General features: G+C 38.2%; 2 protein-coding genes and 1 pseudogene across 5 annotated transcripts in view; all 3 read left to right on the top strand.

The window, feature by feature from the left end:
- The window catches only part of GCSAML (germinal center associated signaling and motility like), a 67,805-nt gene extending 54,725 nt beyond the window's left edge, over positions 1-13,080 (top strand). For all 4 annotated transcript variants that reach the window (XM_008712030.2, XM_008712031.2, XM_040622687.1 and 1 more), the window contains 2 exons: positions 11,350-11,378; positions 12,506-13,080. In XM_008712030.2, the coding sequence (XP_008710252.1) occupies positions 11,350-11,378; positions 12,506-12,748 (272 nt within the window). In that variant the 3' untranslated portion in view covers positions 12,749-13,080. The remainder of the gene's footprint in view (positions 1-11,349; positions 11,379-12,505) is intronic.
- LOC121100785 lies at positions 9,046-10,172 on the top strand (annotated as a pseudogene).
- Positions 13,081-19,205: 6,125 nt separating the features above from the next.
- LOC103682432 (olfactory receptor 2G3-like) lies at positions 19,206-20,132 on the top strand. Its single transcript, XM_008712040.2, has one exon. The coding sequence runs from the start codon at positions 19,206-19,208 to the stop codon at positions 20,130-20,132; it is 927 nt and encodes a 308-aa protein (XP_008710262.2).
- Positions 20,133-21,711: the final 1,579 nt, after the last annotated feature.

The raw sequence follows: 21,711 nt of genomic DNA, 5'->3' as shown, positions 1-21,711 counted from the left end.
TCAAAAAGGAGAATTACAGACCGATTTCCCTATTGAATATGGATGCCAAAATCCTCAACAAGATACTGGCTAATAGAATACAACAGTACATTAAAAGGATTATCCATCATGACCAAGTGGGATTTATCCCTGGGATGCAAGTGTGGTTCAACATTCACAAATCGATCAGTGTGATAGATCATATCAACAAGAAAAGTGTCAGGAACCATATGATTCTCTCAATAGATGCAGAAAAAGCATTTGACAAAATACAGCATCCTTTCCTGCTTAAAACCCTTCAGAGTGTAGGAATAGAGGGTACATTCCTCAATCTCATAAAAGCCATCTTTGAAAAGCTTACCGTAAATATTCTCAATGGGGAAAAGCTGGAAGCCTTTCCCTTAGGATCAGGAACACAACAAGGATGCCCACTCTCACCACTATTATTCAACATAGTAGTAGAATTCCTTGCAACGTCAATCAGACAACAAAAAGGGATAAAATAGGTATCTAAATCGGCAAAGAAGAAGTCTAAATGTCTCTCTTCGCAGATGACATGATACTCGATATGGAAAACCCAAAAGAATCCACTCCCAAACTATTAGAAGTTATAGAGCAATTCAGTAATGTGGTGTGATATAAAATCAATGCCCAGAAATCAGTTGCATTTCTGTACATGAATAATGAGACTGAAGAAAGAGAAATTAGGGAATCCATCCCATTTACAATAGCACCAAAAACCATACGTTCCCTTGGAATCAACTTAACCAGAGACGTAAAGGATCTGTACTCTAGAAACTATATATCACTCTTGAAAGACATTGAGGAAGACAGAAAAAGATGGAAAAATATTCCATGCTCATGGATTGGAAGAATTATCGTAGTTAAAATGTCCATGCTACCTAGAGCAATCTACACTTTCAATGCTATCCCGATCAAAATACCAATGACATTTTTCAAAGAACAGGAACAAATAGTCCTTTAATTTATATGGAACCAGAAAAGGCCCCGAATCACCAAGGAACTGTTGAAAAGGAAAAACAAAGCTGGGGGCATCACAATGCCGGATTTCGAGCTGTACTACAAAGCTGTGATCACAAAGACAGCATGGTTCTGGCACAAAAACAGACACATAGACCAATGGAACAGAATAGAGAGCTCAGAAATGGACCCTCGGCTCTTTGGGCAACTAATATTTGATAAAGCAGGAAAAAACATCCAGTGGAAAAAGGACAGTCTCTTCAATAAATGGTGCTGGGAAAATTGGACAGATACATGCAAAAGAATGAAACTTGACCACTCTCTCACACCATAAACAAAGATAAACTCCAAGTGGATGAACGACCTCGATGTGAGAGAGGAATCCATCAATATCCTGGAGGAGAACATAAGCAGCAACCTATACGACATCGGCCAAAGCAACATTTTTCATGACACATCTCCAAAGGCAAGAGAAACAAAAGAAAAAATGAGCTTGTGGGACTTCATCAAGATAAAAAGCTTCTTCACAGCTAAGGAAACAGTCAAAAAAACTAAGAGGCAGCCCACGGAATGGGAGAAGATATTTGCAAATGACACTATAGATAAAAGACTGGTATCCAAGATCTACAAAGAATTTCTCAAACTCAATACACAAGAAACAAACAAATCAAAAAATGGGCAGAAGATATGAACAGACACTTTTCCAATGATGACATACAAATGGCTAACAGACACATGAAAAAAAGTTCAAAATCATTAGCCATCAGGGAAATTCAAATCAAAACCAGACTGAGATAGCACCTTATGCCAGTTAGAATGGCAAAAATTGACAAGGCAAGAAACAACATTTGTTGGAGAGGATGTGGAGAAAGGCATCCCTCCTACATTGTGGGTGGGAATGGAAGCTGGTACAGCCACTTTGGAAAACAGTGTGGAGGTCCCTTAAAAAGTTAAACATTGAGCTACCCTATGATCCAGCCATTGCACTACTGGGTATTTACCCCAAAGATACAGATGTAGTGAAGAGAAGGGCCATATGCACCCCAATGTTCATAGCAGCATTGTCCACAATAGCCAAAGCGTGGAAGGAACCGAGATGCCCTTCAACAGATGACTGGATTAAGAAGTTGTGGTCCATATATGCAATGGAATATTACTCAGCTATCAGAAAGAAAGAATTTTCAACATTTGCTGCAACATGGACGGCACTGGAGGAGATAATGCTAAGTGAAATAAGTCAAGCAGAGAAAGACAATTATCATATGATTTCTCTCATCTATGGAACATAAGAACTAGGACGATCAGTAGGGGAAGAAAGGGATAAAGAAAGGGGGGTAATCAGAAGGGGGAATGAAGCATGAGAGACTATGGACTATGAGAAACAAACTAGGGCCTCAGAGGGGAGGGGGGTGGGGGAATGGGATAGACTGGTGATGGGTAGTAAGGAGGGCACGTATTGCATGGTGCGCTGGTTGTTATACGCAACTAATGAATCATCGAACTTTACATCGGAAACCGGGGATGTACTGTATGGTGACTAACGTAATATAATAAAAAAAATTAAAATAAATAAATAATAAATAAATAAATAAATAAAATCTTTTAAAAATCACCACCTTTGCATCTTTTCAATATTCAAATCACTAATTTCCTGATTTCCTTGGGGAAGATACATTGCTATTGGTTAGTTTGTTTACATTCCATATGGACCAGGTCACCAGAGCAGAATAGGAGAATCAATGTGATCATGTTGCCCATTGGTCAATATATCTATTTTACCCTTGTTTTCATTATGTGGTGATATTCACAGGCTGTGTTTATGGTTCGTCTCCACTCACTGTGAAATAGATATAGGAGAAAAATATTTTACCCTTTACTGTGATTAGTGGGCTCAGGTACAAAGGATATTCTTTCAGAGCAATTTACTTGGTCTTTTAATTCTTGAATTACAAATTTAAAGTCATGATGGTATCTTGATTTGTGTTTATGTGCTTCAGAAGCAATTGCTCAGTCTTTGTACTCCTCATTTTTTTCATAATGGTCAATTGGAGCAGCCATTTCGGGTGGCCTCTTCCACGGAGATGACTGCAGGTTAACTTTAGCAAACTCTTTTTTTTTATAATAATTTTTTCTTATGTTAGTCACCATACAGTACATCCCAAGTTTTTGAATTAAAGTTCCATGATTCATTACTTGCATATAACACCCAGTGCTCCATGCAATACACGCCCTCCTTAATACTTTAGCAAACTCTTAGCAGTGGTGCTGTGGACCGCTTGTGTCCCATATTTCAATACCATTGTGATTCTCTCTGCCTGTGCAGCAAACCTGATGATATAAGTAAAACCAGTTTCTCATACTTTGGGAAGTTTGTTGCTTTCAATCATTCATGGTACCAACTGCAGAAAAGACATTGCAGTCCACTAAAGTCTCATGAATAATATAGTAGGGCTACCAGATTTACTAAATAAGAAACAAACAAAAGATTACTTTTGTATTTCAGAAAAAAAGTTGTGATGCTCCCCAGTATATTACATCATGGACTTAGGAAAAGGGGGGGTTTCATTTTATGAAATGTTGGGGGATGGATGAGCAGGTTACATTAATATACATTATATATATTCATATATTCATATTCAATATTCATATACTCCCAAATCTGTAGATGTTTTCCTCAATAATAAGGGATACATGCGTGGTAGGCAGCATAAAGGCCTACCTTTAGGTCTTTATGGTAGGCCTAAAGATAAGGCCCCAAAAGATAACAGGCCCCGAAAGATAACAAGTTTAAATCTGAATTATTTTTTCTTTAAGATGACAAAATGGGATTTTGAGGATATAATTAAGAATCTTATGGTGGAGAGAGTATCTTGGGTTTTTTTTAAAAAGTTTTTATTGGGGCGCCTGAGTGGCTCAGTCGTTGAGCGTCTGCCTTCGGCTCAGGGCGTGATCCCAGCGTTCTGGGATCGAGTCCCACATCAGGCTCCTCCGCTGGGAGCCCGCTTCTTCCTCTCCCACTCCCCCTGCTTGTGTTCCCTCTCTCACTGGCTGTCTCTCTCTGTCAAATAAATAAATTTAAAAATCTTTAAAAAAATAAATAAAAAGTTTTTATTTTAAGTCAAGTTAGTTAACCTACAGTGTTTTATTAGTTTTGGGTTACGATGTGTTTATTTAAATTCTGGTTAGTTAACATACAGTGTGGTACTAGTTTCAGGTGTAGAATTTAGCGATTCATCACTTACACAGAACACCCAGTGCTCTTCACAGCAAGCGCTCTCTGTAATCCCCATCACCTATTCAATGATACCCCCACCTGCTTCCCCTCCGGTAATCATCAGTTTGTTCTCTAGTAGTTAAAAGTCTGTTTCCTGGCTTCTTTTTTTTTTCCTGCCATGTTCATCTGTTTTGTTTCTGAAATTTCACATATGAGTGAAATCGTATGTATATACCACATCTTCTTTATGTATTCATCAGTCGATGGGCACTTGGGCTGCTTCCAGGATTTCACTATTATTGATAATGCTATAGACATAAAGCTGCATGTACCCTTTTGGATTAGCGTTTTTTTCATTCTTTGGGTGAAAACCCAGTACTGGGATTGCTGGATCATAGGTAGTTCTATTTTTAACTTTTGGAGGGACCTCCATATTGTTTTCTACTGTGACTTCACCAGTTTGCATTCCCACTAACATTGTGATAAGGTTTCCCTTTCTCCACTCCCTCACCAACACCTGTTGTTTCTTGTGTTATTGATTTTAGCCATTGTGAGTGGTGTGAGATGGTATCTTATTGTGGTTTTGATTCGTATTTCCCTCATGACGAGTGATGTTGGGTATCTTTTCATGCAGAACATCTGTTGGCCATTTGTATGTCTTTGGAGAAATGTCTGTTCATGTCTTCTGCTCATTTTTAATTGGATTCTTTGTTTTTTGGGTGTTGAGTTTTATAAGTTTCTTACATACTTTGATACTAACCCTTTGTCAGATATGTCATTTGCAAATATCTTCTCTCATTCCATAGGCTGCCTTTTACTTTTGTTGATTATTTCCTTTGCTGTGCACAAGTTTTTGTTTTGATTAAGTTCCAATAGTTTATTTTTGCTTTTGTTTCCCCACCCTCAGGAAACATATCTAGAAAAAATTTGCTATGACAAATGTCAGAGAAGTTAGTGCCTGTGTTCTCTTCTAGGGTTTTTATAGCTTCAAGTCTCATATTTAGGTCTTTAATCCATTTTAAATTTATTTCTTGTGTGTGGTATAAGAAAGTGGTACGTTTCATTCTTTTGCATGTTGCTGTCCAGTTTCCCAACACCATTTGTTGAAGAGACTGTCTTTTTCTCATTGGATATTCTTTCCTGATTTTGTGAAGAATAATTCACCATATAATTGCAGACTTATTTCTGGGTTCCTTATTCTGTTCCATTGATCTGTGTGTCTATTTTTGTGCCAGTACCATATTGTTTGGATTACTATGTCTCTATGATATAACTAAGTCCAGTATTGTGATGCCTCCGGCTTTGCTTTACTGTTTCAAGATTGCTTTGGCAATTTAGGGTCTTTTGTGGTTCCATACAAATTTTAAAAGTGTTTGTTCTAGTTCTGTGAAAGATCCTGTTGTTATTTTGATAGGGATTGCATTAATTGTGTAGATTTCTTTGTGTAGTATAGACATTTTAACAATATTTGTTCTTGTAATCCATGAGGATGGGACATCTTTCTATTTCTTTATGTCTTCTTCAATTTCTTTCCTCAGTGTTTTCTACTTTTCAGAGTACAGATCTTTTACCTCTTTGATCAGGTTTATTCCTAGGTATCTTATTTTCAGTACAATTGTAAATGGGATCCATCCCTTAATTTCTCTTTCTGCTGCTTCCTTATCAAGGTATAGAAATGCAACCAATTTCTGTACACTGATTTTGTATCCTGCAACTTTAATGACTTTGTTCATCAGTTCTAGCAGATTTTTGGATGAGTCTTTCAGGTTTTCTATGTAGAGTATCATGTTATCTGCAAATAGTGAAAGTTTTACTTTTTCCTTATTGATTCGCATGCCTTTTATTTCTTTTTGTCTGATTGCTGCAGCTAGGACTACCATGTTGAATAAGAGGTGAGAGGGGACATCCCTCAGTTCATGATTATAAAACAATATTAAGATTGAAATTTTGTTTCATCAAATTATTTTATATGAATAAATAAATAAATAAAGTCCCATACATGAAATTGGTGCATTGAACATGACATTTTATTTTTGAAAATAGTGAGCTATGAGAAACTATCAGCATGTTGTTTTTGCAGAATCTGTTAGATGTGCCTCGTATAGTGACTAAAGGTCACTATCAAGCTTATTAAGTTGTAAATTTCAGAATTACTTGATATTCCGCTTATAATTTGGTATTTTTGCCATATTTAGTGTTCTGTGACCTCTCTCATTCAAGATTGTTAATTAAAAAAAAATACTAGTTGTGGGGATCAGGAAGATGGCAGCAGAGTAGGACCCCGGGCTTGCCTTATTCCATGAACATGACTAGATAACAAGGAAATCATCCTAAATACCCTAGAAATAGACCTGAAGACTGACAGAACAAACTCGACAACTAAAGGGAAGGAAGAAACCATATTTAAGAAGGTAGGAAGTGCAGAGATGTGGTTTAGGGGAGAACAGATCACAGGTGCTGTGAAAGGGAGGGAACCTGCTCATGAAGAAGGGCAAGAGAGAGAGAGGAGCAAACAGATGAATGCACAAGGAGAATGTTTCCCCAAAGCCACTGGCTTGGAAAGTGGGGGTACCTGAATATCATGAGGTCTTGCTACCAGCAAGGCTTAAAACTCGGAGTTTTAAAGGCTTGAGCTTGGCTGGAATAGAGCCCGGAGGGCACAGTGCTGCTCCTGGAGAGAAGGCAGGCAAATAATTGGGCCTAAATACATATCCATCTGTGGGAAGCAGTGCAGTCCCTACACTGGCTGCCTAACTTGCTTACCCCAAGACCCACACCCCTGTGCTCTGGTGGAACTGCACCTTTCAGTCACATTTGCCTCAGTCCCAGTGCAGTGGTCCCTTTCCCCAGAAGACACGTCTCTTGACTAAGGAGTTTTGCAGGACTTCCCTTCCAGTGGAGGTGGTGTCAAGTCTCATTACACAAGCAGACTAGAGCACACCTCGTTAAAACTCACCATATTCAGGTCAGGGACCAAACACTGCCCACAGCAGGCAAGGAGAGCCTCTGCAGATGACTGGCCTGAAGGACAGAGCAGCCAGAACACAACAGCAAAACGTACACAGCTCACACCAGAGATACTCCCTGATGTACCAGGTGCTACATGACATATTCACAAGGCCATTATTTTCAGAAGCAGGAGACATAGCTGGCTTTTCTAACACACAAAAGAAGACAGAGACTTAGACAAAATGCAAAATCAGGAATTTATCTCAAATGATAGAACAACATGAGGACTGGTCCAGAGATCTAAGTAAAACAGATATAAGCAACATGCCTGATAGAAAATCCAAGGCAATGATAATACAGATACACACGGGTTGAGAAAAGAAGAGAAGACATCCATGAGACCCTTACCACAGAGACACAAGGTATACAAAGGAATGAGTCAGAGATGAAGAATACAATAAATGAGATTAAAAACAGGCCTGATGCAATGAGCAGCAGGTCAGAAGAAGCAGAGGAATAAATTAATGGCTTATAAGACAAAGTAATGGAAAGCAGTGAAGCTGAACAAAAGAGAGAAGGAAGAATTATGCAAAAGGAGAATAGACTCAGGGAACTCAGTGACTCCATCAAACATAATATTTGTCTTATAGAGTCCCAGAAGAAAAGAGAGAAAAGGAGGCACCTGGGTGGCTCAGTTGGTTAACCGTCTGCCTTCAGCTCATCATGATCCTGGAGTCCTGGGATTGAGCCCCACATTGGGCTCCATGCTCAGCAGGGAGTCTGCTTCTCCCTCTGCCCCTCCCCCTGCTCATGCTCTCTTTCACTCTCTCTCAAAAAAAAAAAAATCTTAAAAAAAAAGAGAGAAAAGGACACAGAAAGTTTATTTGAAGAAATAATAGCTGAAAACTACCCTAATCTGGGGAAGAAAACAGACATCCAGATGCAGGAGGCACAGAGAACTCCCTTCAAAATCAACAAAAACAGAAGAACAACAATATTATAATTAAATTTGCAAAATATAGCAATGAAGGAAAAAAAATCTCATGAGCAGCAAGACAAAAGAAGTCCTTAACTTACAAGGGAAGACCCATAAGTCTAGCTTGAGATTTCTCAACAGACAGTTGGCAAGCCAGAAGGGAGTACCATGATATATTCAATATGCTGGATGGGAAAAATATGCAGCCAAGAATATTCTATACAACAAGGCAGAATAGAAGGAGAGATGAAGAGTCTCCCAAACAAACATGAAAGGAGCTCATAACCAGTAGACTAGTCCTGCAAGAAATATTAAAGAGGACTCTTTGTGTGGAAAGGAGAGATCGGAAGTGACAGTATAAAGACAGGAAACAGAAGCAGTAAAAAAAATAAGTGTTTCTGTAAAAATCAGCCAAGGAACTCACACCAAAAACAAAAAAAGATATAAAATATAACAACATATACCTAAAATGTGTGGGAGGAAAGGAGAAAAGACTGGGTTCAAACTTGAATGACCATCAACTTAATATAGACTTCTACTTGCAAAAGAGGTTGCATACAAGTGTAATACCAACCATATATCAAAAACCACTAATGAACATACAAAGAATGAAGAGAAAGAAATCCAAATATATCACTAAAGAAATCAGCAAAGCCTAAAAATAGAAAGACAAGAAAGGACAAGAGAAAATGTCCAGAAACAACCACAAAATAAATAATAAAATGGCAACAAGTACATATCTATCAATAATTACTTTGAATTTACATTCAAAGTACATGGAGACTAAATGCTCCAATCAAAAGACATAAGGGGTCAGAATGGATAAAAACAAAACAAAAACAAACAAACAAAACAAAAACAGACCAAGCCCATCCCTTTCCACAGTACCCAAGGAGGGGTCCCTATGGCATTGTTTGTGTTTCCATCATAACTTACGGGGAAACTTTCACAAAGTTCAGAGCCCTTGATGTCCTGAAAATGAATGGAGAGGGTGTCCTCAAATTCCTTGCAGCAGGAACACACTTATGTGGCACCAGTCTTGACTTCCAAATGGAACAGTGCATCCACAAAAGGAAAAGTGATGGCATCTACATCACGAATCTGAGGAGAACCTGGGAGAAGCTTCTGCTGGCAGCTCATGCCATTGTTGCCATTGGAAACCCAGCTGATATCAGTGTCATATCATCCAGGAATACTGGCCAGACAGCTGTGCTGAAGTTTGCTGATGCTACTGGAGCCACTCCTGTTTCTGGCTGCTTCACTCCTGGAACTGTCAGGAACCAGATCCAGGCAGCCTTCTGGGAGCTGAGACTTCTGGTGGTTCCTGATCCCAGGGCTGAACACCAGCCTGTCACAGAGGTGTCTTATGTTAACCTGCCTACCATTGCTCTGTGTAACACAGACTCTCCCCCGTGCTGTGTGGACATCGTCATCCCTTGCAACAACAAGAGAGCTCACTCAGCAGGTCCCATGTGGTGGATGCTGGCCCCAGGGAAGTTCTGTGCCTGAGTGGCACCATTTCCCATGCACACCCATGGGAGGTTGTGCCTGATCTCTACTTCTACAGAGATTCTGAAGAGATTGAAAAGGAAGAGCAGGCCCCTGCTAAAAATGCTGTGACCAAGGAGGGAGTTCAGGGCGAATGCACTGCTCCAGCTCCTGAGTTCACCATTACTCATCCTGAAGTCACAAACTGGTCCGAAGGCATGCAGGTGCCCTCTGTGCCTTTTCAGTAGTTCCCTAATGAAGACTGGAGTGCTCAGTCTGCCACTAAAGACTGGTCTGCATCTCCCACTGCTCAGGCCACTGAATGGGTAGGAATAACCACTGTGTGGTCTTAAACTGCTCTTCCAAAAAGGCAAAGTTGAAATAAAGTTGACAGAAAATAAACAGTTTCTAAAAGTTGAAAAAAACAAAACAAAACAAAAGACCCATCTGTATGCTGCCTGCAAGAGACTCATCTCAGACCTAAAGATTCCTGGAAACTGAAAGTGAGAGGATGGAGAAACATTTATCATGCAAATGAGTGTCAGAAGAAAGCCAGAGTAGCAATACTTACACTGGATAAACTATACTGTAAAATGAAGACTAACTTTTTGAGGAACCTCCATACTGTTTTCCAAAATGGCAGCACCTGCTTGCATTCCCACTGAGAGTGCAAGAAGGTTCCCCTTCCTCTACATCCTCACTAACACCTGTTGTTTCTTATGTTGTTGATTTTATCCATTCTGACTGGTGTCCGGTGATATTTCATTGTAGTTTTGATTTGCATTTCTCTGATGATGAATGATGTTGAGCATCTTTTCATGTGTCTGTTGGCCATTCGTATGTCTTCTTTGGCCAAATGTCTATTCATGTCTTCTGCCTATTTGTAATTCGATTATTTGTTTTTTTTTTTTTTGGTTTTTGAGTTTTAAAAGTTCTTTATATATTTTAGAAACTAACCATTTATCAATATGTCATTTGCAAATATCTTCTATCATTCCACATGTGTCATTTAGTTTTGTAACCTCTTTGACATTGTCCATAGCAACTTCTTTCTAGGTATGTCTTCTGAGGCAAGGGAAATAAAAAAAAACAAAAATAAACTTAAAAAAAATGAACATGAACAAATCAAGAAATAGTTCTCTAAAAAAATACTAGTTGTGGATCTCAGATTAACAATAAAAATATAAATTACTTTAGCATTCATAGATGCAGTTAACCTGAATCTTTATATTTGTATTTAATTTGAAATAGTTAATTTTGTTACTTCAGTGTCTATCTCTGCTATAACTATTTATCTGTAAGAATTAAGATTTCCTTATGATAAAAAGAAAGATTTCCTTATGATAGTTTTATAGAATTTATATCTTAAATTTCACACATAATTGTTCTTTCTTTGAACTTGCCATACTTTATTGTCATGGCATGTTTGTGAAGAAAATTTTATTACTCAATTCCAAAATCTACTTTCATTTAGCAAATTTACTTTATTTTAGTAAATTACACAGAAACATAGTATTAATGCTTCTTGAACATATATTCACATATTTTTTTACATATATTCACATATATTAACATTTATTCTTTCCTGATCTTGTCATTCAGCTTGAGAACCTCAGTAATAACATGAGATAATGTCACATACTTGGATGGTGGACTTCCTTGCAGTTTTATCACTGCATTTTATCATTTTCCCCTTTCCCTCCAACTTGTGATAGTTCAAAAAATCTTAGTTTTGTTGTTTTTTTTTTTCTTAATCCTTCAGGTAAAGAAGTTTCATCTACTTCTAATCAGGTAATAAAAAATATTAATTTGTGTGATAAATGTCAAAATACAGATGACTTTATTTAAGGATAGCTGTAGGTCTTTCTTGTAATTTCTGAATGAGCTTATCAATGTATTTTATGCTTTAAATAATTTTCTTTATAATTTTAATGAAGAAATAGAGAACATTAAAAAAACATTATTTTAACTGATTTTAGTGACTGGCAAATTCTTATTGTTGACCCAATTCTACTGAAGTTTATTATTTTAATTTTCAAAGGTACCATAACAAAACTAAAATGAAATAAATTTACACATATTATTTAACTACCATAAAACATTAATTCTTTTGTTTTCCATGTTGCCTTCCAATATTTAAGCCCAGGAATTAGCATTTATATTTACAAATATGGTGGAAATTAATAGACATAAAAGTGTTTATTCCTTTTAATATTACATCACAAGCATTTTATTGATTTAATTACAATATAATATCTTAATGTTTTCATTTTTCTTTCATGGTCTATGTAACTGAGAATGTATTTAAGCTCAGAAATTTAATTTTAGGGGCGCCTGGGTGGCACAGTGGTTATGTGTCTGCCTTCAGCTCAGGGCGTGATCCCAGCGTTCTGGGATCGAGTCCCACATCGGGCTCCTCCGCTATGAGCCTGCTTCTTCCTCTCCCACTCCCCTGCTTGTGTTCCCTCTCTCGCTGGCTGTCTCTATCTCTGTCAAATAAATAAATAAAATCTTAAAAAAAAAAGAAATTTAATTTTAAATTGCTTATGAAACTTGATTTTTATGTAGTTTGATTAATTACTTACTTGAGGTATGATTATTGCATATATTATGTCTGAATATGTGTGACAATGTATACAACGACTTTCTTTTAGATACTCAGAAGGGTAATAATATCCTTCTTTTTTCTTTTGTTATTTGAAGTGAAATGAAAGAATAATGAATAGTAGCTTAGAACACAGTACATATTTGCTAAAATGAAGTCTGTAAGGTATTAGGACTTGGAGAAAGGGTTTTGGATACCTGCTGTGTAAGATTACCGTCAGACAATAAGAAAGGAGGTGCGGTCACTGAGCTTAAATCTGATGGATGGTCCTGGATCCTTGATTTATGATTGTTACTATTTTTGTGCTTGGCAGGAAAATGAGAATGGCAGTGGTTCTGAGGAACTGTGCTACTCCGTCATTAGTCACAGACCTTATCGGAGGCCCTCCCTGAGCTCCAATGATGATGGTTATGAGAATATCGACTCTACCACAAAGCGAGTGAAGCCATTTAGAAATGGGTCAGAAACAGAATATGCCCTTGTCAAGATGACTTGTGTTACCAGGCCTTCTTCCTGTACCCTTGAGCATGATTATGAACTTGTGCTTCCCCACTAGAAATCTCATGCTTCATCATCTTACACTAACAAAGATGATACAGAATAGTGACCTACAGGGGAGTGTTTCTGCCTCTTTGGAACATGACGACTCTGTGATTTGGGTTAAGCACTATAAATGGACATAAAGGTATAGAATAGTCTACGTATTTTTGCCTGTAAGGTTTGAAGACATGGAGATGCTGGAACCTTTGTAGGGCAATGGACATCCATAGATATATGACATAATTTCCTATTCCAACACTGCTCTCTAAATTTCAAATGCCAAAAATTTCCACTCATAACTATCTATCTCACTTTTGAGGTGTAATCTACTCAATAAACTTTTAAAATATAAGACCAGTGACCAGACCCTCTGCTAACCTGATTTTTACTTAAATTTTTATTTCTTCATGTATTGGAAATTCTTGTTTGTAAGCTGTGGTAAGCAATATGTTTTGATACTGACCTTTCTGAGAGGGGAAGCTGAAAGTCATTAAAAAAGAAGAAATGCATCAAGTTTAGTTACCCACTGTCTTTTTCTCCAATGGTAAGTCAGGGGATTCTGTTCAAAGATTAGGAAAACAAACAAAAACAAAAACAAACAAAAAAAGTAAACTTTGTGCATATAGCTTTGTTCACAACATACTAGTTAATTTAATCTATTACTAGGAACCTCTGCTGAAGGATTGTGAAGAGGGTTTGTCTTAACTTCAGGCATATTGGGAGTTCTGGGAAGATGGCAGAGTAGGAAATCCTGAGATCACTTCACTTCACAAACACACTGATATAATAGGCACATTAGTGCAATTAACTCTGAAAAGACCTGGAGACAGACAGAACAGATTTTCCATAGTTAATTACAGAGAAGAGGTCATATCAGAAAAGACAGGAAGGGCAGATGTATTGGGAAACAAGCACGTGACAAGGCTGACCACAAACACAAGGGGCACCATAAGCATGGTGAACCAAGATAAGACTTCCACACCCGGCACCCCAGGTGTGGGGGACCTGCACGAAGACCAGTCCCCATAAGATTTGGCCTTGATAACAAGTGGAGCTTAAATTTGTGAGTTTCTACAGTGGGCCTTGACTCCAGGTACTTTAAAAATCAGTGGGCTTAGCTCCAGGAGAGCTGGGGGTCAATAGAAAGCTGAGTCTCCACCCCTAAAGAGATAGCTTAAAAAAAAAAACCCTGCTGAGATGCAACATGGAAGCAGCAGTTCGAAAAGTGCCTGGAATATGCAAGAGGAGATTTATGTACCAATCTTAAGTAAATAAATACTTCTCCAAGAACAAAAAGGCATCACTTTCTAGATAGCCAGACATTTGCGGGGATTGGTGGGAATGCCCTTTACCTCCCTTGCTAACACCATGCCCCTCACCCACATGTTCCCCTGCAGATCCACCCCAATCAACCCACCCCACTCTGTAGGTCTCCCTCCAAAGTGATTACTGCCCCCCAAACACCCTGGAAGCAACTCCAACAGGAACAGGCACCAATTGGAAGTGACTCCTGCCCTGGGGAGAGGGGAAGATAATCAGACCAGTGCACCAACCATCCTAGCAGCTGAATCTTATAGCTGGCAGCACAGAGAGAGTGCAACTGCAGCTCTGGTGGGTAAACTGGGGGCAGGCATCTCGTCTGTCTGGTCCCACCCACCAATGACAGCCTTTCAGGGGACAACATAGGGAAGAGCACCCTGCAAGATGGTATGACTGTAGTCTCAATAGATGGACTGGGAGTAGGCATCTGGTTTGATAGCCAGATCAGCACAGCCACAAAAGTCTCTTGGGTGCAGCATAGTGAGAGGGCTTTGCAGTTCAGTGTGACTGCGGTCCCAGCAAATAGGCTGAGGCAGGCATCAGCTCTGACTGCTGACATGGCAACTACAAGCCCATGGTGGCTCCAGACAGGCCCATTAACAGCACAGGAATAAAACCCTGCCTACTGTGTTGGGCCATTGCAGCCAACTGGACTGAAAATAAACATGGCTCAGCCACAAGAGTTGGGCACATGCAACCTACATAGGAAACACACCTGAAGTGCTTGGTCTGGGGAGTAAGGGGTATTGTATGACAGGGCACCATAGAACCTCTTCTTTATAAGGCTACTATTTTCAAGATCTGGAACATAGCTGACTTTCCTAATACATAGAAACAGAGAGTCAGACAAAATGGAGAAACAGAAGAGTATCTCTCATATAAAAGAACAGGACAAAGCCACAAAAAAAGAACAAAATGAAAGAGATAGGATATGCCTGATAAAGAATTCAAAGTAAGGGTCATAAAGATACTCACTTTATGAAAAGAATGGAAAATCTTAGTGAGACCTTCAACAAGGATATAGGAAATATAAAAATGAACTAGAAATAAAGAACATGATAACTGAAATTTTAAAAAAATACAGTAAAGGGAATCAATAAAACATTAGAGGAAGCAGAAGAGCAAATCAGTGATCTGGAAAACAGGGTAATGGAAAGTAATAAAGCTGAATAACAAATAAAAAAATAATAAAAAAATAAGGAACTAGGTGACATCATTAAACCTAATAACATTGTCATTATAAGGATCCCAGAAAGAGAAGACAGAGAGATGGGGGCAAAAAAATTTATTCGAATAAATAATAGCTGAAAATTTCCCTAACCTGAAGAAGGAAAACAGATATCCACATCCATGAGGCACAGAGAGCCTCTGACAAAATCAACCCAAGGAGGTCCAGACCAAGACACATAAGAGTTAAAATGGTAAAGGGCAGTGATAGAGGGATGCCTGGGTGGCTCAGTTGGTTAAGCATCTGCTTTCAGCTCTGGTCATGATCCCAGGATCCTGGGATCGAGTCCTGCATCAGGCTCCCTAGCATGGAGCCTGCTTCTCCCTCTGCCTGCCTCTCCCCCTGCTTGTGCTCTCTTTCTCTGACAAATAAGTAAATAAAATCTTTATTTAAAAAAGTAGTGATAGAGAACTTTGAAAGCAGCAGAGAAAAGTTACAAACAAGGGAAAGCCCATAAGGTTATCAGCTATCTTTTAAAAAAACTTTACAGCAAAAAGAGAGTGGCATGATAGGTTCAAAGCCCTCAAAGGGAAAAAAAATGGAATAAAAGAAAAAAACATGCATCTAAGAATGCCCAGCAAGTCCATTATTCTGAGTAGAAGGGGATCTAGAGTTTCCCAGACAAACAAAAGTTAAAGGGGTTTATCACCACTAAACCAGCATTACAAAAAACATTAAATTATGCGAGTGGAAAGAAAAGACCATAATCGGGAGTAGGAACATTATTTATAATAGGTAAGGAAAACATTTAAAAGTTAATGCAAACATACAAAAAGTAGTAGACTAACGATTATAAAATCAGTATGGTGGTTGAAGCACAATGGCAGTAAAATCAATTATAAATACAAAAATCAGTCAAGGGAAAGTAAGAATAAAAGAATGTAAACTATGAGATCACATTCATCAAACATGGGGAGGGGAGTAAAAATTTAGTGCTTTTAAAATGGGTTCAAATTTAAGTGACCATCAACATAATATAGAGTGCTGTATTCATAAGATGTTATATGTGAACCTAATGGTAAACAAAATAAAAAACCTATAACAGATACATAAAAAATTTAAAGGATTCCAAGCATATCACTAAAGAAAGCCTCAAACCACAGGAGACGATAGCAAGGCAAAAATAAAGGACAGAGAAGAATTACAAAAACAACCATAAAACCAGAAATAAAATTACAATAAGTATATACCTATTGATAATTACTTTGAATCTAAGTGAACTAAATGCTCCAATCAAAAGACAGGGTGTACGTCAGAGACATGAACAAACATTTCCCCAAAGAAGCCATCCAGATGGCCAACAGACACATGAAAAGATGCTCAACATCACTCATCATCAGGGAAATGTCAATTAAAACTACAATGTGATATTACCTCACGCCTATCAGAATGGCTAAAACACCCCCCCCAACACACACAGGAAACAAGTGTTGGTGAGCATGTGGAGAAAAAGGAACTCTCATGTATGGTTGGTGGGAATGCAAACTGGTGCTGCCAGTGTGAAAAACAGTATAGAGTTTCCTGAAATAATGAAAAATAGAATACCATATGATCCAGTAATTCCACTACTGGGTATTTACCCAAGAATGCAAAAACACTAATTCGAAAAGATATCTGCACCCCTATGTTTATTACACATTATTTACAATAGCCAAATTATGTAAGCAGCCCAAGTGTCCATCAATAAATGGATGGATAAAGATGTGATATTATATATGTACATATATATATATGTTAGAATATTACTCATCTGTTAAAAAGAATGAAATCTTGCAATTTGCAACAACATGGATAGCTCTAGAAACTGTAATGCTTAGTGAAATAAGTTGGTCATCTTATTTGAATGCTGAAAACTGCAAATAATCCCTTGCTAAGTAGTAAGATTAGACTGACACAAATTTCTTTCTTTTTTTTTTTAAAAGATTTTATTTATTTATTTGACAGAGAGACAGCCAGTGAGAGAGGGAACACAAGCAGGGGGAGTGGGAAAGGAAGAAGCAGACTCCCAGCGGAGAAGCCTGATGCAGGACTCGATCCCAGAACGCTGGGATCACGCCCTGAGCCAAAGACAGACACTTAACGACTGAGCCACGCAGGCGCCCCTAGACTGACACAAATGTCTATCCTACAGGCATCCTTTTCCCTAAGTGATTCCTGATGAACTATACACTAGTGAACACACGTCTTAATTACTTCCTTGGGGTTCTTTGCCCCAGTGACCTCAGCCAAGTAAACATACTGTATATCCCTCTTTGTTACTTCCTTACACGCTCATTTTAGAGACGAAGGAGAGTCTACTCCAGGAGTAGACTCATTTTCCCTTTGCCGGTGCCTGCTTTTTGACCTCAGGTAAACAATGTCAGTAACAATGCCCTTATTTCTCTTCACGTGTATGTGTCCATAGATCTCACGACAAGAGGCTCTATGGGAAGTAAAGCAATCACTTATTTGTGGCTCTTTTATAATAAATACAGAATTGAATAAAGTTTTCCGTTATTAATTAGATTTAAGGGGAGCTAGTATGATTTTTTTCGGTATTTTACCAGACAGATACATGTTTCTCTTATGTCAGTTAATTGAAAGAACTATTTGCACATAGATCCCAAACTACCAATCTGTTCCCTCTATGTCGTGGAGGAAGTGCTAACTTGAAAACAATGTTATTTGGATTTCATGTAAATATCTCAAATAGTTCCGTCCTTTTCCAATATATGAATGTTATTATGTAGACAAAATGTGCCATACAACACATTTATAGTTCAATTAAATTTTCAGAAAGTATAAACTGATTAAAAAATATTAGGAAAGTAAAATATGGATGGTGTTCATTGTGAATATACCAACATAATCCATTTTAAAGTGGTCAAATGTACTTTTGTTTTCCTGCCTATTAGGATGATGTTTAAGGAATTTCTTTGGTAATAAGGATCTGGCAGATGGAGCCTTCCAACAAAGCTCCAAGCATGCTGCAACATACATGAGGTCCTTAGCTAGGTTCAGAATGAAAATTTCTGTTCCCGATTTTCAAAATAGGGGGGATATATGCATATTTGAAGGCAGAGGTAAAAAAAAAATGGGAGTAGTCAAGGTTCCAGGCGATGTAAATATATAAAATAAGTAAATGACAAAAATCCTAAGGAAGGCAGGAAGAAAATATTAATGTAGGCATAAGAGAGGGTGAGGGTTTAAATTTAAAGTGCTTATTTATGGTTCAGAGAGGAATGTGCTCTCCTACTGGGTGTTTACCCCAAAGATACAGACGTAGTAAAGAGAAGGGCCATATGCACCCCAATGTTCATAGCAGCATTGTCCACAATAGCTAAATCGTGGAAGGAACCGAGATGCCCTTCAACAGATGACTGGATTAAGAAGTTGTGGTCCATATATACAATGGAATATTACTCAGCTATCAGAAAGAACGAGTTCTCAACATTTGCTGCAACATGGACGGCACTGGAGGAGATAATGCTAAGTGAAATAAGTCAAGCAGAGAAAGACAACTATCATATGATTTCTCTCATCTATGGAACATAAGAACTAGGATGATCAGTAGGGGAAGAAAGGGATAAAGAAAGGGGGGTAATCAGAAGGGGGAATGAAACATTAGAGACTATGGACTCTGAGAAACAAACTGAGGGCCTCAGAGGGGAGAGGGGTGGGGGAATGGGATAGATCGGTGATGGGTAGTAAGGAGGGCACATATTGCATGGTGCACTGGGTGTTATACGCAACTAATGAATCATCGAGCCTTACATCGGAAACCGAGGGTTGTACTGTACGGTGACTAACATAATATAATAAAAAATCATTAAAAAAAAACAAAAACAGAGAGGAATGTGTTCTCTTTGCCTCTTTTAGGTTGGCACCCAGGAAAGATGATGACCGTATAGATTTCTATTCAGTCTCATATATGCAGTGAAAGGTAATGGTTATTCGTAATGCCAGCTCCTTTGGTGGATTTTTCCTGTTGGGCTTCTCTGAGCAGCCTCTGTTAGAGATGACCCTTTTTGTCATCATTGTGCTTTTCTACTTGCTGACTCTGCTTGGCAACATGGCCATCATCGTATTGGCTCATCTGGATCCCCGGCTCCACACCCCAATGTATTTTTTCCTCATCCACTTGTCTTTAATGGACCTCTGCTACACCACCAGCACAGTCCCCCAGCTGCTGTTTAACCTGCAGGGCCCAGAAAAGACAATTAGCTATGGTGGCTGTGTTGGTCAGCTGTATGTGTCCTTGGCAATGGGTTCTACAGAATGCATTCTCCTTGCAGTCATGGCTGTGGACCGCTATGTGGCAGTATGCTGGCCTTTGCACTACACTGTTCTCATGCATCCACGTGTCTGTCGGCAACTGGCGGCCACCACCTGGCTGACTGGCTTGGCTAGCTCACTGGTACAGACTGTGCTTATCACACAGGTTCCCCTTTGTGGAAGGAACGTCATAGACCATGTCTTCTGTGAAGTACCAGTTCTCCTCAAACTCGCTTGTGTGGATACCACATTTAATCAGATGGAACTCTTCCTGGTCAGTGCACTTTTACTCCTGGTGCCTCTCACTCTCATTCTTATTTCCTACAGCTGCATTGCTCAGGCTGTGTGGAAGATGAAGTCCCATGAAGGTCGCCAAAAGGCCCTAGGGACTTGCTCTTCCCATCTGGTGGTGGTGTTTCTCTTCTATGGCACTGCTATGGCCACTTATCTGCAGCCCACAGCAGCCACCTTCCAGAACCGGGAGAAGTTCATGGCCTTACTGTATGGAATTGTCACCCCAACTCTAAATCCCTTCATCTACACATTACGTAACAAAGACATGAAAGGGGCACTGAGGAAGATGATAGGGAAAGATTAAAGAACAAGGAGTTTGAAGAGATGATGGAAACTGGAGAACTGCTTAATGCAAACAATTCATGAGATGCTTTTAATTCTGAAGAAATGGTCAAGTTTATTTTATTTCTGAGTAGCCAAACTCCTGTGTCAGAATTCATTTTATCATGTTATTATATTTTTATAGCTTATTTACAAGGATAAGGTAAATGAGTTTAGCTACACCTATCTTCACTCTACCAATTAACTAGCTACATAACAAAGGTCAACTTATGTAATTTCTTTTATTGTCATTATTATTTTCAATGGGTATGAAAATACCCATCCTACAGAGCTGAGATTCTATTTTGAAGATGGAGCTAGACAAATTATGATTTATTGCCTAAAAATATAAAACATAAGCAATCCTATATACAATTTTGGGGGATTAGTTTTAGTTTTAGGTTGCTTATTTGGAAGTATACAATCTCCAAGTTGGTAGGGACCTTGGAAGACATCTGGCTTTATCTAGTATACAAATCCCTGTCAAATACTTTTGAGTAGTAGTTGTTCAAGCTTGCTTGAACATTCCCACAAAATCTCTTTTATCCCAAGGTATATATTCCACATTTTGAAATATATGCTCATTATACTGTTTTTTACATTAGATTAAGCTGGAAATTTGCTTTTTTACTAATTTAACCTTATTGATTTGGGATTTGGCCTGCAAAGCCAGAAAAAAAAATGACCCTTGAAAATATAATGTTCCCTTTACCTAAACGTGTTCAATATATGGAACAGACCAGAAATCTTCCTCAATTTATGATGGGATTGCACCCCAATAAACCTATCATTAACTGAAAATATTTTAAGTAAAAAATGCACTTTATACATTTAAACTATTGGACACTATTGGACATTCATCCTAACCTACCTTAACCATACTCAGAACACTTATAATAGCCTGCAGTGGGCAAAATCTAATACAAAGCCCATTTTATAAAAAAAAAAAAAAGTGTTAAATACCTCATGTAGTTTATTTAACACTACACCTTTTAAAAGTGAAAAACAGATTGGCTGTGTGGGTACAGAACGGTTGTGAGCGTATCATTCTTTACCTCCGTGATCACGTGGCTGACTGGAGGCTGTGCCGTGGCTTCCTGTTGCTGCCCAGCATCATGAGACTAAAGTACCAATGTTGTTATCCTGCAAAAATACCAAATTTAAAATTTGAAGTATGGTTTCTACTGAATCACTTTTACACCATTGTAAAGTCAAGAATTTGTAAGTCAAATTGTTGTAAGTCAGGGATTGTCTGTAAAAGGTGTACAACTTCTTTGAATGAATGCATAATTATTTGAACTCTTTCTTTGGTACCATGATGCCAACTCTTTTTTTTTATAATAATTTTTTATTATGTTATGCTAGTCACCATACAGTATATCCTTAGTTTCTAATGTAGTGTTCCATGATTCATTATTTCATGATGCCAACTCTTCTCACAATCTTGGTATTTATTTTTTAAATTAATTAAATTTTTTGAAAAATCTGCTTCAATTAATCAACTTTTTGATCAAGTTGATTTATATGGACATAGTAAGGTGGACTGAGTTTGTATTTTACAT

The sequence above is a fragment of the Ursus maritimus genome, unplaced genomic scaffold (genome assembly GCF_017311325.1).
Source record: "Ursus maritimus isolate PB19 unplaced genomic scaffold, ASM1731132v1 scaffold_5, whole genome shotgun sequence".
NCBI classification, from domain to species: domain Eukaryota; kingdom Metazoa; phylum Chordata; class Mammalia; order Carnivora; family Ursidae; genus Ursus; species Ursus maritimus.
The sequence above is the reverse complement of the archived record's forward strand: the minus strand, read 5'-3'. Positions and strand labels throughout refer to the sequence as shown.

Excerpts from the sequence above, each read along its gene's own strand:
- LOC103682432 (XM_008712040.2), top strand. The coding sequence starts at position 19,206 with ATGGTTATTCGTAATGCCAGCTCCTTTGGTGGATTTTTCCTGTTGGGC.